Raw genomic sequence first — 12,888 nt, forward strand, 5'->3', positions numbered from 1 at the left:
TCCCAAGATATTTTAGATCTCCTCATGGATTTTTCTTATAACTCTTTTTTACCCCTCTTCTTAAGGTAGCTTTGGGTCTGCCGAGGACTAAACTGTCCTCGGCTGCATCTCTGGGCCACCTTCAGCCTTATATTTTCGAGCTTGGGCCATAATACTTGGGCCATAATCTTTTTCAGCTTGGGCCTGTGGACTTCCCATGAGCAAGCGGGTCTGGCCCATAAATTATCGGGCCCCACAACAGTTATATGTGATGTTCATCTCGTATGATATGCTATGCATATTGTGCGGGGATAAAAATAAAATAAAAATTGATAGAACCACAATAAGGACTTATACTTAAAACTGTGTTTATTCGATTGGATTAATACTATTTTAATTTAAAATATACTCTTGATAAGAAAAGGGAACACCTTTGTTCATACTGGGTCAACTGATGGGGTTGATCAAAGAGAGTCTGAAGGTGTTAAGTTAGTAAATTAAATTTGTTTTAAAGCAAAATTCCAAAGTAACAATGAGCTATTTTTGTGTATCCCTTCACTATAGGAGGAGTGGTGATGAAGCATTTATAAGACAAGGGAAGAGTCAATTTGGTCGGAGGACTTGGATAGGGTCTAGTTTCTAGTAATACTGGACCCATCTGGATGATGACACAACCTTACCCTTGGTAGGAAATTTTCCCTAAAATTTTATGGTAGCTTATCCTCTCAGGTTGATTAAGGGGATGTACACCAACATCACTTAAGGCTTTGTCTCAAACTCCACTAAAAAATTCCAAGGTAACAATGAGCCATATTTTTGTGTATTCCTTCACTGTAGTAGGGGTGGTGATGAAGCATTTCTAGGACAAGGGAAAAGTAAGTTTGGTGGAAGGACTTGAATGGGTCTGAGGCCGAGTAGCATTGGACCCATCTAGACAATGACACGACCTTACCTTAGCGGTAAATTAAAATTCTCCCTAAAACTTTATGGTAGGCTAGTAGCTTGTCTGCTTTAGATTAATCAAGGGAATATATATACCTATGCCACATAAGGCTTTATCTTAAACTCTATTAAAAAATCATGATAACTTTTAGTAGTAGTTAGTATAATTGTAATAAGATATCAATTAATCATGAAAAAAACAAAGATTATCCATTATTATAAAAAATATCCCTTCTCAAAAAAAAAAAAAAAAATAAAAAATCCACAGACTGTCTCTCCTACACCCGACACCATAGGCCATAATTTGCAACGGTCCACTGCTTTGTTTTCTTGGTGGGTGTCTGTATTCACAATTTCTAGTACCTTAAACAGAAGTACACACCTTCAAGAAAAACCCAGAAGAAGTCAAAGGGTGTCGATGTCTTTTTGTTCTTTCTCAGTTCCCTTATCGGAATCTTCAGTTTCCACAACCTTCTCTCTCTGCTCCAGAACTCCTCTCAAAGTCCCTATTTGTAACTTCCCTGTAAGTTTTCCAATCAGCTACACACAAACACATGTGGATATTATATGTATGTATGTATGGTTTTACAAATATAGAGTAAAATGGTGTTTTTGGTTTCTGGGAAAACTGTGGGAAAGTGAAAGAAAGTTAAGATTTTGGATTTTGGGTCTTTTTTAGTAATTGAAAAATGGAAAAGAAAGTGAATTTATTACAAGTCTTGTTGAAGCTATTAGCTTAAGTGAGCTGAGGTGAGAGTTCAATTGTGAGAAACCCAATTGGAGAAAATAGAAGTTTTGTTACTTTGGATTTTGGCTCTTTTGGTGAGAGAAAAATTATAAAGAAAATGAGGTTGTTACATGTCTTGTTGGAGCTATTAGCTTTAGATGAGCTGAGGTGAGAGTTCAATTGTGAGAAAATAGAAGTTTTGTTACTTTGGATTTTGGCTCTTTTAATGAGAGAAAAACGTTAAAGAAAATGAGGTTGTTACATGCCTTGTTGAAGCTATTAGCTTAGATGAGCTGAGGTGAGAGTTCAATTGTGAGAAACCCAATTGGAGAAAATAGAATGAAATGGTCTAAGTTTTGTTATTTAGATTTTGGCTCTTTTAGTGAGAAAAATGTTAAAGAAAATGAGGTTGTAACATGTCTTATTGAAGCTATTAGCTTAGATGGGCTGTGGTAAGAGTTCAATTGTGAGAAAACCCAAATGGAGGAAAAAGGATGAAATGGTCCAAGTTTTGTTATTTTGGATTCTGGGTCTTTTTGTAGGAGAAGAATGGAAAAAAGAAGGCGAACTTATTACTTGTCTTGTTGAACCGATTAGCTTAGGTGAGCTGAGGTGAGAATTCAATTTTATAAGAAATCCAAAAGTCAACAAAAGAATGTAATGGTCCACGTTTTGTTATTAAATGATGTCTCTTCATAAGAGGAAAATGGAACAAAAAGTGATTGTTACTTCTCTGGTTGAAGCTATTAGCTTAGTTGCGCTCAAATGAGCTAATGTCAGTGTTCAATCATGAGAAACCAAAGAAGAGAAAGAAGATTGAAATGGTCCAGATTTTGTTAATTTGGATGTTGGGTCTTTTAGTAAGAGAGATATGGAAAAGAAAGTGAACTTATTACTTGTCTCGTTGAAGGTATTAGCTTTAGGTAAGCTGAAGTGAGAGTTCAATTATGAAAAAACGTAGAAGGATAAAATATAATGAAATGCTCAAAATTTTGTTTTCTTTCCTTATTTTAGCAACCAAACTATTTTTCCATTCATAGTTGAGGTTTATTGAATTTTAAAGCAGTAAAATTTAGTGCATTTTTTTTTTTTAAATATTTTTATATAAGTAAATAAGAATAAAGCTTGGTGCATATAAGTAAATAAGAGTAAAATTTAGTGCATATTTTTATATTTTTATATTTTTACATCCTTATCTATCAGATTAAGCTTTTAGAGTAATTGGTAATTTAGTTAGCTATTCAATGGGAAATTAGAAGTTTTGATTTGAATTGAACCGTAAATATATTGTCTATGTTGAATCTCCTAGGGCCAAAATTCTGCTGTCCAATGTATTAAATTCAAAACCATTTCAGCCTAGTTAATTTTAAAAGCTATAAAAAGATTGGGAAAATACAATTGGAGAGGCAATCTTGGCACTTGTTAATGTTTTCCAATTCTGAGATGGAATTCAACTTTGCAAATAAAAGAAATCAGAAAGGGTTTTTTCAATTTTTTTTAACCGAGAGAGAGAGAGATCATTTTGTGAATCAATCAGCTCCACTCCTTTTTGTATATTTTGGTTCTGTTCCACCTTTTGATATTACAAATGGTTATAGGATTATTTCACAGAAATGTTTGATTGAACAAAACTTATCGTTTATCTTGTCGATAGCATTGACAACTCATGTTAGGCATTTCCCCCCTCCCCCAACACAACCCCCCCCCCCCCCCCCCCCCCCAAAAAAAAAAAAAAAAATTGTAAAGAAAAGTAAATTTTTTGTTTTGTTTGTGTTGAATGTAGGGTGCATTAAACAACATTCATTCCTTAACAGGTGGTCGCCTTGTGTGCTATGGTGGAGGTGCCAATTTCTACCGAAGATTTTATGGCCTAAGACTATGGATAATTGAGAGCCTAAACCTTTGGCAGAGGAATAGAAAATGTGGACCAGCACATGAGTTTAAGAGTATAAGAAGTCAAGAGAAAGATCATTTAGCAAATCATTTGGAAACAACTTCATCATGTGAAGGACAAGTTATAAACTTGCACAATGGTTAGCCATAGCTTTATATTACTAAGTACGCTTGTTATCATTACTTTTCTATGTCAGTAGAGATTAATGTCGTATGTGATTTATTTGTTATGTTCAAATTGAGAATTATCTCAGTCCAAAACCCTTTTTTTTGGGGCATCTCAATAAAAAACTTAACATAGGTGACACTGGCAGATTCTATTGAAACAACTTCAACTCAACCACCTGAAGAAAGTTCTGCCCAAAATTATGAACCAGATGTTTCCACGGAAGTTGTCACTTCTATTGAATCTAAAGCTTTCCAGCAAACACATTCCTCCAGTTCCTCCATTGAGGATAGTAAAGCACCATCACTCTGCATTGCTGTCATAGGAGCCACTGGTGAGCTTGCTAGGGGAAAGGTTTTTCCAGCATTATTTGCTCTGTATTACAGTGGCTTTCTTCCTGAGGTAGAACAAATTATACATCATTGTTCAGTTGGAGTTCTTTCTTTCTAAATTTAATCAATCATAATCTCAGTTCTGCTTTTCCATGGCTTCAGAATGTAGGTATTTTTGGTTACTCAAGAAAGGATTTGACCGATGAAGAGCTGAGATCCATTATAGCTTCTACTTTAACTTGCCGGGTTGATCATCAGTATGATTTTCATATCACCTAAGAAATTTCATGCTTCTATCATCCATTTTTGCTTTTTATTTTTTATGATTTCTTCATTTCTTGATGTGGTGCCTTTGGTGGGAGAGAAATAACTAGTATTTTGAGGACTCAGAAAAAACAGTTTCAGACCTTAAACTCCTTTTCTTTTAGACTCTTTTGGACAGGGTTGCAGTGTTAGGGTTTTTTTTTTTTTTTTTTTTTTTTTTTTTTTTTTTGTGGTTTAATGGACTTTTGCACACGTTATGCACTTGATTGTATTTTGTCCCTGATGTATACTTCCTGTATACTCAGGTGACACGTCTTTTCTTAATTTTAATATATTTCTTAGGATAAAGTTTAGTTACAAAATTAGTTGTAGCCTAAAACTATAACCTTACTTAATATCTTTTTATTGGAGGTGAATTTTGACAAATCCACCATTGGATTACATTTTCTTCTTATATTCTCCATGCTTGCAAAATTTTTAGAAAATTAAAATTCAACAGCTATGTCATCAATAAATTGTTTAAATTGCAAGTTTTTGTAGTTTAAAATTATGTATAAAATATAAGTTTATAGATCATATAGTAAATAATATCCGATTGACACAAAATTTGACATTTGTATTAAGAGCGTAAAGAATATGAAATTCAACGGCTAGATTTTTAAAATATGTATTAATGTTTATTTAATTGATTAAGGTTGCTAAACTTTGTCCTATTTCTTATTACTTATCAAAAAAGTATTCTTGATCTTATACTATTTTTAAAATTTTCATATGGAATGCAAACACAATTCTGTAAGCTGCTTGATAGCTTATTGCTTGTAAAACAGCTAACAACTTGGATTGAATCCCTTAAACATGACTCTGAGGTCTTTGCATGCAAATTCTATTAGGAAGGGAGGGTGGGAGAAGCCAATCTTATGGACTATGTGAACTAACAATGTACTAATTATTGACTGAGGTTTATGCTCATTTTCAAAATGGGATTTATATACTGGAACATTCAATTGATAAGCAAGAAGTACATGAACTGATTTTCATTTGTAATCAAGGGTATGCATTTCATAGTACCCATTGTTAGAAGGATTTCTGATTCTCAAATACAGTCAAGGCAATGCATTTATCCAAAACTTGATGTCACATTTTTGTCTTATATAGGTATCTATATAATTGCATTAAAAATATCATCTGTGAGTTATCCTGTGGTTGGTCAAGTTTCAACAATATTCAAAGTTTGCATTAATCATCAAGATTGAAAATAATTTGCAGATCAAACTGTGGGGATAAAATGGATGCTTTTCTCAGTAGAACATATTACCTTAATGGAGGTCACGACAATAAACATGGGATGTCAAAGCTCAACGCCAGGATGGAGCAGATTGAGGTAAAGTTGAAGAACACATGCACTTGCACTAATGTATTAAGGAACACCTTTGTGCTTAATAACACATAAACTTGCGCTAATGTGTTAAGGAACACTTTTGTGCTTAATATTTCAATTTTCCAATATACATATGAGATAATTCTGTACTAGCTTACTATCTCAGGGAAAATCTGAAGCTAACAGGATATTTTACCTTTCTGTGCCACAAGAAGCACTTCTAGATGTTGCATCCTGTCTTGCCAGTAATGCACAAACCCAAAAGGGGTGGAATCGTATAATCATTGAGAAACCTTTCGGCTTTGATGCATTGACTTCTCATCAGCTGACAAAGTCTCTTCTTTCTAAGTTTCAGGAGAAGCAACTATACAGGTGTCTATGCACAGCTTTTATTATTTTTTAACATACACATATGTGCACAAAAACACATTTATTTAATTTATTCTGATCCATCACTTTACAAGTTGACACAATCTTATTTCAGGATTGATCATCTTCTAGGAAGAAATCTTATTGAAAACCTTACAGTTTTGAGGTTTGCTAATCTAGTTTTTCAGCCATTGTGGAGCCGTACTTATATACGCAATGTGCAGGTACCTTTTTATAATAACATCAACATGTTCCTAATGCAATATACTGAATATTCACTGAATTGTGAAATAACTTATTGCAGGTCATTTTATCAGAAGACTTGGCCGTGCCCACAGGAAGGTAATCATAAAGGCTGTCTCTAGGGTATAACCAATAAGATATCATTTTATATTCTTCTTGACCATTTATGCAGGTATTTTGAAGGTTATGGCATCATCCGTGATATAGTACACAGTCATATACTCCAGACAATAGCTTTGCTTGCCATGGAACCTCCTATAAGTCTTGATGGTGAAGATATTCGGAATGAAAAGGTACGCATGCATGTTATAGAGCATTTCAATGCATCTAGTTATATTGGTGAAAAGCTTCTTTTCAGGTCAAGGTTCTGAGATCAATTCGCAAATTGGAACCAAGCGATATAATTCTTGGCCAGTATAAAGCAAGTACTGGAGACAAGGTTGATGTATATTTAAACAGTCTGACCCCTACATATTTTGCTTCTGCATTATTCATAGACAATGCTCGGTGGGATGGTGTGCCTTTTATGATCAAAGCTGGCTTGGGACTCATCAAACACCGGTAAGATGTATTGTAGCAATTCTATTGTATGCCAACATCACCTATATTGGTCAAATTTTTAGAGTCTGCTGCCTGATTGCACCAATATCTAGATTCTTCTTAATGACAGAAAGTTGTATTTGGGTAGAGTTGTTTTTTAGGAATTGACAGTGCCTTTGTTTTTACTCCCTTTAATGTACTAAGTCTAGTGATTGTTATTTTGTCCTCAAAGTTTGATGTAAAATGGAATCATCTGAAATTTAATTTCATTGGGAGTAGAAATTTGATAGAAAGTTGTAGAGAAATTATGTTTTGTTATATTATTCTGCTGACTCGGCAGATTTTGGAAATGTTAAATATTTAATGATATTTCAACTTAAGTTGGAACAGGATAAATTGACAAATTACTTTTTAAAAAAATGGATAAATTGACAAATTATTATTATTATTATTTTGTGATTCATTTTTTCTTTTTCTTTTATCTGGGTCATTTGTAAATACCAAGATGAAGCTTTTTGTGAACTCCCAAATTCTATGTTTAGAAACTGATCTAAGGCTATTTATATGAATGCATGTATGCCCGAATTTCCTTACAAGTATATCAATAATTACTGGTCTATGAAGAAGAATATTATAATTACTCTCTATGAGCTACTAGTGTAGAATTGGTTTAAACTAGATTAGCTTAACAGTATATATTCTTACCAAGATTAGCTGTACATTGCAGAGTGGAGATTCGTATACAGTTTCATCGTGTTCCCGGAAACCTTTATCGTGAACGTGTTGGGCATAATATTGACCTTGCCACTAATGAGCTGATTCTGCGTGATGCGCCCGATGAAGCCATTCTAGTCAGAGTTAACAATAAGATTCCAGGATTGGGGTTACAGTTGGACTCTCCAGAGCTGAATTTGCTCTATAAGGACAAGTAAGCACTTGACTTTTACTTAAATTTGTTGCAATACAACTGATTATATCACAACACTGTCAATCTGCTTATCGTTTAATTAATGTACTTGTGTTTCTGTAGGTATAAAGTGGAGGTTCCTGATTCATACGAGCATCTTCTTCTTGATGTCATTGATGGTGACAGTCATCTATTCATGAGAAGCGATGAGCTTGCAGCTGTGTGGAATATTCTAACTCCAGTTCTGCATGAAATTGACAGGAAAAACGTAGCACCAGAACTGTATGAATTGGGGGGTAGAGGTCCAACTGGAGCATACTATCTTTGGGCTAAACATGGGGTTCCATGGGGGGAAGATTAGCAAGGCTTTCTGTGGTAAGTTCTTGTTGCATTATACACAACCAACTACACATAATATGTGATACATATGTTAATCATTTCACTATCTGGACTGCAAAATTTGTTTTGTGTCAATGTGTTTGGTATTAGAGCGGCTGATATGAAGGGCATCGGGTTGAATTTGTCGGTTTGATTGTTATTACCTCAGTTCTGCATGGTTTTTTGATGCCTCATAGTCTTGGAAGTGTCTTCTGAGCTGAATTATTTCACAGTGAAATTTGACAAATCATTATCGATTCTCTGCAGTTAAATTTTCACACACAAAATCTTCTTCCATAGATATTTTACCAGGGCAATAATGTTTGTCAGTGGGCATTTGTTTTTAAAATTGCACCATGTGCTTTTATTTTCATGATTTGATAACTAATGAGTTTGTACAGCTTTACTTTTGAGCAAAATCCAACAAGTTCAGGAAAGTTGATTCATTCATGGCCCCATCATCCATGATGCATCCATACTTAATAATGGGATATATATTCTCAGATCTATCAAAGTGATGGGAAATGGGGTTCCTGAATATTTTAATCATTTTTAAAATGGGCCCTACCCTAGAATTGCGGGTTGGACATTTCTTTTTTTATTGGGAAAATCTGGATGATTTGAGAAAAATGTTTTTGGCTGGATATGCTTTATTTTGAAAGATGGAAAATTAGACCTACAACTTGGCTAAACTGTTTTGGAATTGAAGTGAAAATCAGGTTTACCATTGACTTGGTTGACTCACCCTTGACTTACTAATTACTAGTGTGTTTGACACTAAAAACAAGTTTTTGGCTTCTTAAGCTTATTTAGTGGGGTTAAATACTAGAAAAACTTTTTGCCCTCTTTTTTTTCTAACAGTACTTTCAACAAATAAGCAATCGGTAAAGTGCTTTCAAACGGACTCACTAATTTGCTCTTTACCAGTTGGTGGCTTCTAATCCTTTTTGATCATACTAATCTTCTTTCAAATCCGGTGATTCCTAATCAACAAACAGTGATGTAATGCATGTAAGATTTTAATATATATATATATATATATATTCATAATCATGGCCAATATGGGCCTTGTAAGGTGTAAGATTTTAAAAGGCTTATTTACCTTGTCTTGTCTACTTTTTTTTTTGAAGAGAAAATGAATATCATTAACACAGGGGAAAAGGAATACAACAGGGGCCAAGGCTTACAACATTCACCTTGTGTTGTCTACTTGAGCCCAAGAGATAGTATTGGCTCATTATTATTATTATATTTTTTGAGAAGTTGGCTCATTATAAATTCTATATTCTTGGAATAGAATAAATTTGCATCAGTTCAAATCAACTAATCAAGAGGTCGGCCATTAGAAAGAACAAGGAGAAAAAGAAAAAGAAAAGTTGGGATCTTTGAATGAATCTATACCCTACCATTCAGTACTGAGTACAATTAGATAGTAGTTGGAACTTGGAATAGCAGATTTCACATGCACACCACATTTCAAAAACAGTTTCTTTTCTTACTTTTGTGGGAGTATAAGAAGAAGAAAAGGAGTGGCTGAAGCCCTCCCAAAGAAAAAAAAACAAAAAAAATAATAAAACAAAGAAAAGAAAGAAAATCTCTGCACATCCCACTTCAATAATTTTGAATAAAAATGTTCCCCATCGTACTAAAGGATCACACTAGAGAAAATTCGGAAAAGATTTAAGTGGCAAAATTTTTGACTATTAATAGTCACTTGATCAATCTAGATGACTTAATGAATTGTGCGATAAGTAATGTATTATGATAGTTTGTCAAAAACAACTTTGTAGAGTTTGTTTGGAATTTGCTTATTTTATTGAAATTGAAATTTTTTTGTTAAAAGTACTGTAGATAAAAGTAAATGTTAGTTGAAATAGTATAGTAGGACTTATTAATAGTATCAAAAAGTGTAGTAAAACTTATGAATAGTAGCAAAAATAAGCTAAATAATAAAATAAGTTGACAAAAAAATAAGTTAACCAAACATACACATAATAAGGAGCATTACCTAATTTTTCTCATCAGATATTAGAATTGACTTGGAACTAGTGTTCACATTAGAACGTTGCCACATAGCGATCTTAACAGATCCAATGTTAATGTGTAACGGACCCAAACCAAATCATCCAATGACATAATCTCATTAAAAAATATGACCGGTCAATAGCATATTGGCCCAACAAGTGGACCCATCATCATAACAATAATTATTTCACAAAAAATAAGTTAAATAATAAAATAAGTTAACAAAAAATAATCTAGTTAAACATACACGTAATAAGTAGCATTATCTAATTTTTCTTATGAGATATTAGAATCGGCTTGGAACTGGTTCAAAAAAAAAAAGAATCGGCTTGGAACCAAAACTCACGTTAGAACGTTGACACATAGCGGTCTTACTAGATCTGGTGTTAATGTGTAATGGACCCAAACCAGGCCGTCCAAAGAAATATATCCTCATAAAAAAAAATATGACTTGTCAATAGCATATTGGTCCGACAAGTGGACCCATCATCAAGACAATAATTATTACACCAATGAATCAAGTCTTTAGCAGCAGGTTCATCAAAAAAAGTCTTTAGCAAGATGGCCACTAGTAATACGTCAGGAATACGAGCGTCACATAAAGTAGGTGCGAAGCATTATGTCATATTCATAAAAGAAAAAAAAAAAGCATTATGTCATGGGCATACGCAAGCAATTATTCTTTTTTGGGTCAGTCAAAATAAGCTAATTTACCAATATGCCACATTTTGTTATTTATATTATTATATATCTTCCAAGCAGGCTATAAAATAAGATCAAATGGACATTATTGTCAATTGCAAAATTTCTATTAATGACTTTTATTATACAATAATGTGGTGGTGAATGGTAAATACTATATAGTAGGGTCAACCAAACACGGTTTTAATTCAGCAAAATAGAAAAAAACCAAACGCGGTTTTAGTTTTAATTCAGAACAGGTCAGAGAACCCAATACAACCTTCATTATTTATTATGGTTCATTCATCCAAGCAACAAGGCAAGAGAGAACAAATACTATTCTATTGCATTTGCACCACTCTCTCTCTTTCTCTCTCTAATCAAGCACTAAGCAATAGGAAAAGACTGTAATCTGTAGTCTCTTTTCTTTTTATTTTTAAATTCTCAAAAAGGTCTATATCACTCTATCACTTTGATCTTTTAGTTGATAAAGGAACCAAGCATTTAGAGAGCAAAAATATCTATTGCACTCCATTTCTTCTTCTTCTTTTTTCCTTTGCATCTCTCAATCTTCATTCAAGCAGTAAGCAATATGAAAAGATTGTAGTCTCCTTTCTTTCTCCTTCACCTTCTTCCTTTTTTCTTTTTTTGGTTCTCAAAAGGGTCTCTCTGTCTTTGGCATATTAGTTCATCAAAGAACTAAGCAGTAGAGAGCAAAAAAAATCTATTATACACACCATTTCTTATTATTCTTTTGTTCTCAATAGGGTCACTCTCTCTCTCTCTGATATATTAGCTCATTAAAGTCTATGCATTAGAGAGCAAGAATATCTATTATATGCTCCATTTGTTGTTGTTATCAAACATATAGACACACTACAAAATATGGAAGGAGAAAGAAAGAAGAGGAAGATGGAGGAGGAAGGAGAAGAAGAAAATGAAGAGGAGAAGATGGAAAAGTTCTTTGCTTTGATTAGAAGCACACGTGAAGTACGAGATCTTTTGATGAGGACTGGTGCTAATTCAACTGAGAAAGAAGATAAGAAAGTTGAGAAAGATAAAGAAATCTTGGTTTGGAATCCTATGTTCCAACCAGAAGATTTCATAGAGGAGGATGACGATAATGATAAGTCTAAGAATACTCCTGGTGCAAAAACCCAAGCAGGTCCTTCTAATAAAGAAGAAAAAGATGAGGAAGAGGATGAAGAAGGAAGAGGTGGTGATGGTTTAGACCTAAATCTTTCTTTGTAGGAGAGTTATGGGCAAGTGCAGTGGATATCGTGCATGTTGAAGCGAAGTGGTCCTCCTATATATGATTTTATGCATATTTACTTAATGGGTTGACCATAGTTTTGTATTGCTTTGAGAATGCCCCACTATGCTATGTAAAAAAAATTGCGGTACACATCATTTTGCATGTGCAAATGTGAATTTGTCTCTAACATTTACCTCATGTTTGGCTCTCATCAGTCATCAGTCGTATATAATGTATAGATCATAATGCCATGTGTAGGAATCCATAACTTTCAAAGGAGAAAATTGGTCCCCCCCCCTACACCGAAAATTAGAATTGAAAATGAGGAAAAGAACAAAAGTTGTTCTACTCAACTAAAGAAAAAGAGGGGAGAGTGAAAGAGAGAGGTTAACTTTTGTTCAAAATTCTGTCTTTGTACTTTGTCATGGTCTGGCTGCTAAGATGGCATAGTTGCACTCTTTTCACCAAATGGAAGATTTTGATTAGTAAGGGGGACATTGGGGCAAGAAAGTCTAACAGAGAGAGTTATAGTTAGTACCTTATAGCTTTAGCTGGCGCAAATTGGACTTGCCCCAAACTTGGTGCACTCAAACTCTAGCTTGCTTTATAAACAGGCCTAATTTGTTCAAGGGCTAATATCTATCAGGCCTTTGTTTGCTAATATCATGCAAATATTTGAGTTTGATTTCAGCAAATTTTCTTCTGTAAAGGAAAAATTGAGCAGTGCTTGTGTTAGCAGTTTTGTGTTGTATCAGCACCACATTTTGAAAGTTTTTAGCTTTCTATCAAGTTTTTGACATGAAACTTAG

General features: G+C 33.8%; 2 protein-coding genes across 2 annotated transcripts; both read left to right on the top strand.

The window, feature by feature from the left end:
- Positions 1 to 1,147: 1,147 nt before the first annotated feature.
- On the top strand, positions 1,148 to 8,265 carry LOC126716703 (inactive glucose-6-phosphate 1-dehydrogenase 4, chloroplastic; the record flags this gene model as incomplete). The annotated part of the gene is made up of 12 exons (XM_050417641.1): positions 1,148 to 1,444; positions 3,432 to 3,681; positions 3,856 to 4,109; positions 4,202 to 4,296; positions 5,570 to 5,684; positions 5,848 to 6,053; positions 6,166 to 6,274; positions 6,355 to 6,392; positions 6,466 to 6,586; positions 6,652 to 6,854; positions 7,561 to 7,761; positions 7,864 to 8,265. Coding segments are annotated over 12 exons (2,127 nt in total), but the record flags the coding sequence as incomplete, so codon positions are not given.
- Positions 8,266 to 10,491: 2,226 nt separating this feature from the next.
- LOC126716704 (uncharacterized) lies at positions 10,492 to 12,277 on the top strand. Its single transcript, XM_050417642.1, has one exon. The coding sequence runs from the start codon at positions 11,710 to 11,712 to the stop codon at positions 12,073 to 12,075; it is 366 nt and encodes a 121-aa protein (XP_050273599.1). The 5' UTR covers positions 10,492 to 11,709; the 3' UTR covers positions 12,076 to 12,277.
- Positions 12,278 to 12,888: the final 611 nt, after the last annotated feature.

Source organism: Quercus robur, chromosome 3 (genome assembly GCF_932294415.1).
Source record: "Quercus robur chromosome 3, dhQueRobu3.1, whole genome shotgun sequence".
Lineage (NCBI taxonomy): Eukaryota > Viridiplantae > Streptophyta > Magnoliopsida > Fagales > Fagaceae > Quercus > Quercus robur.

Excerpts from the sequence above, each read along its gene's own strand:
- LOC126716704 (XM_050417642.1), top strand. The coding sequence starts at position 11,710 with ATGGAAGGAGAAAGAAAGAAGAGGAAGATGGAGGAGGAAGGAGAAGAA.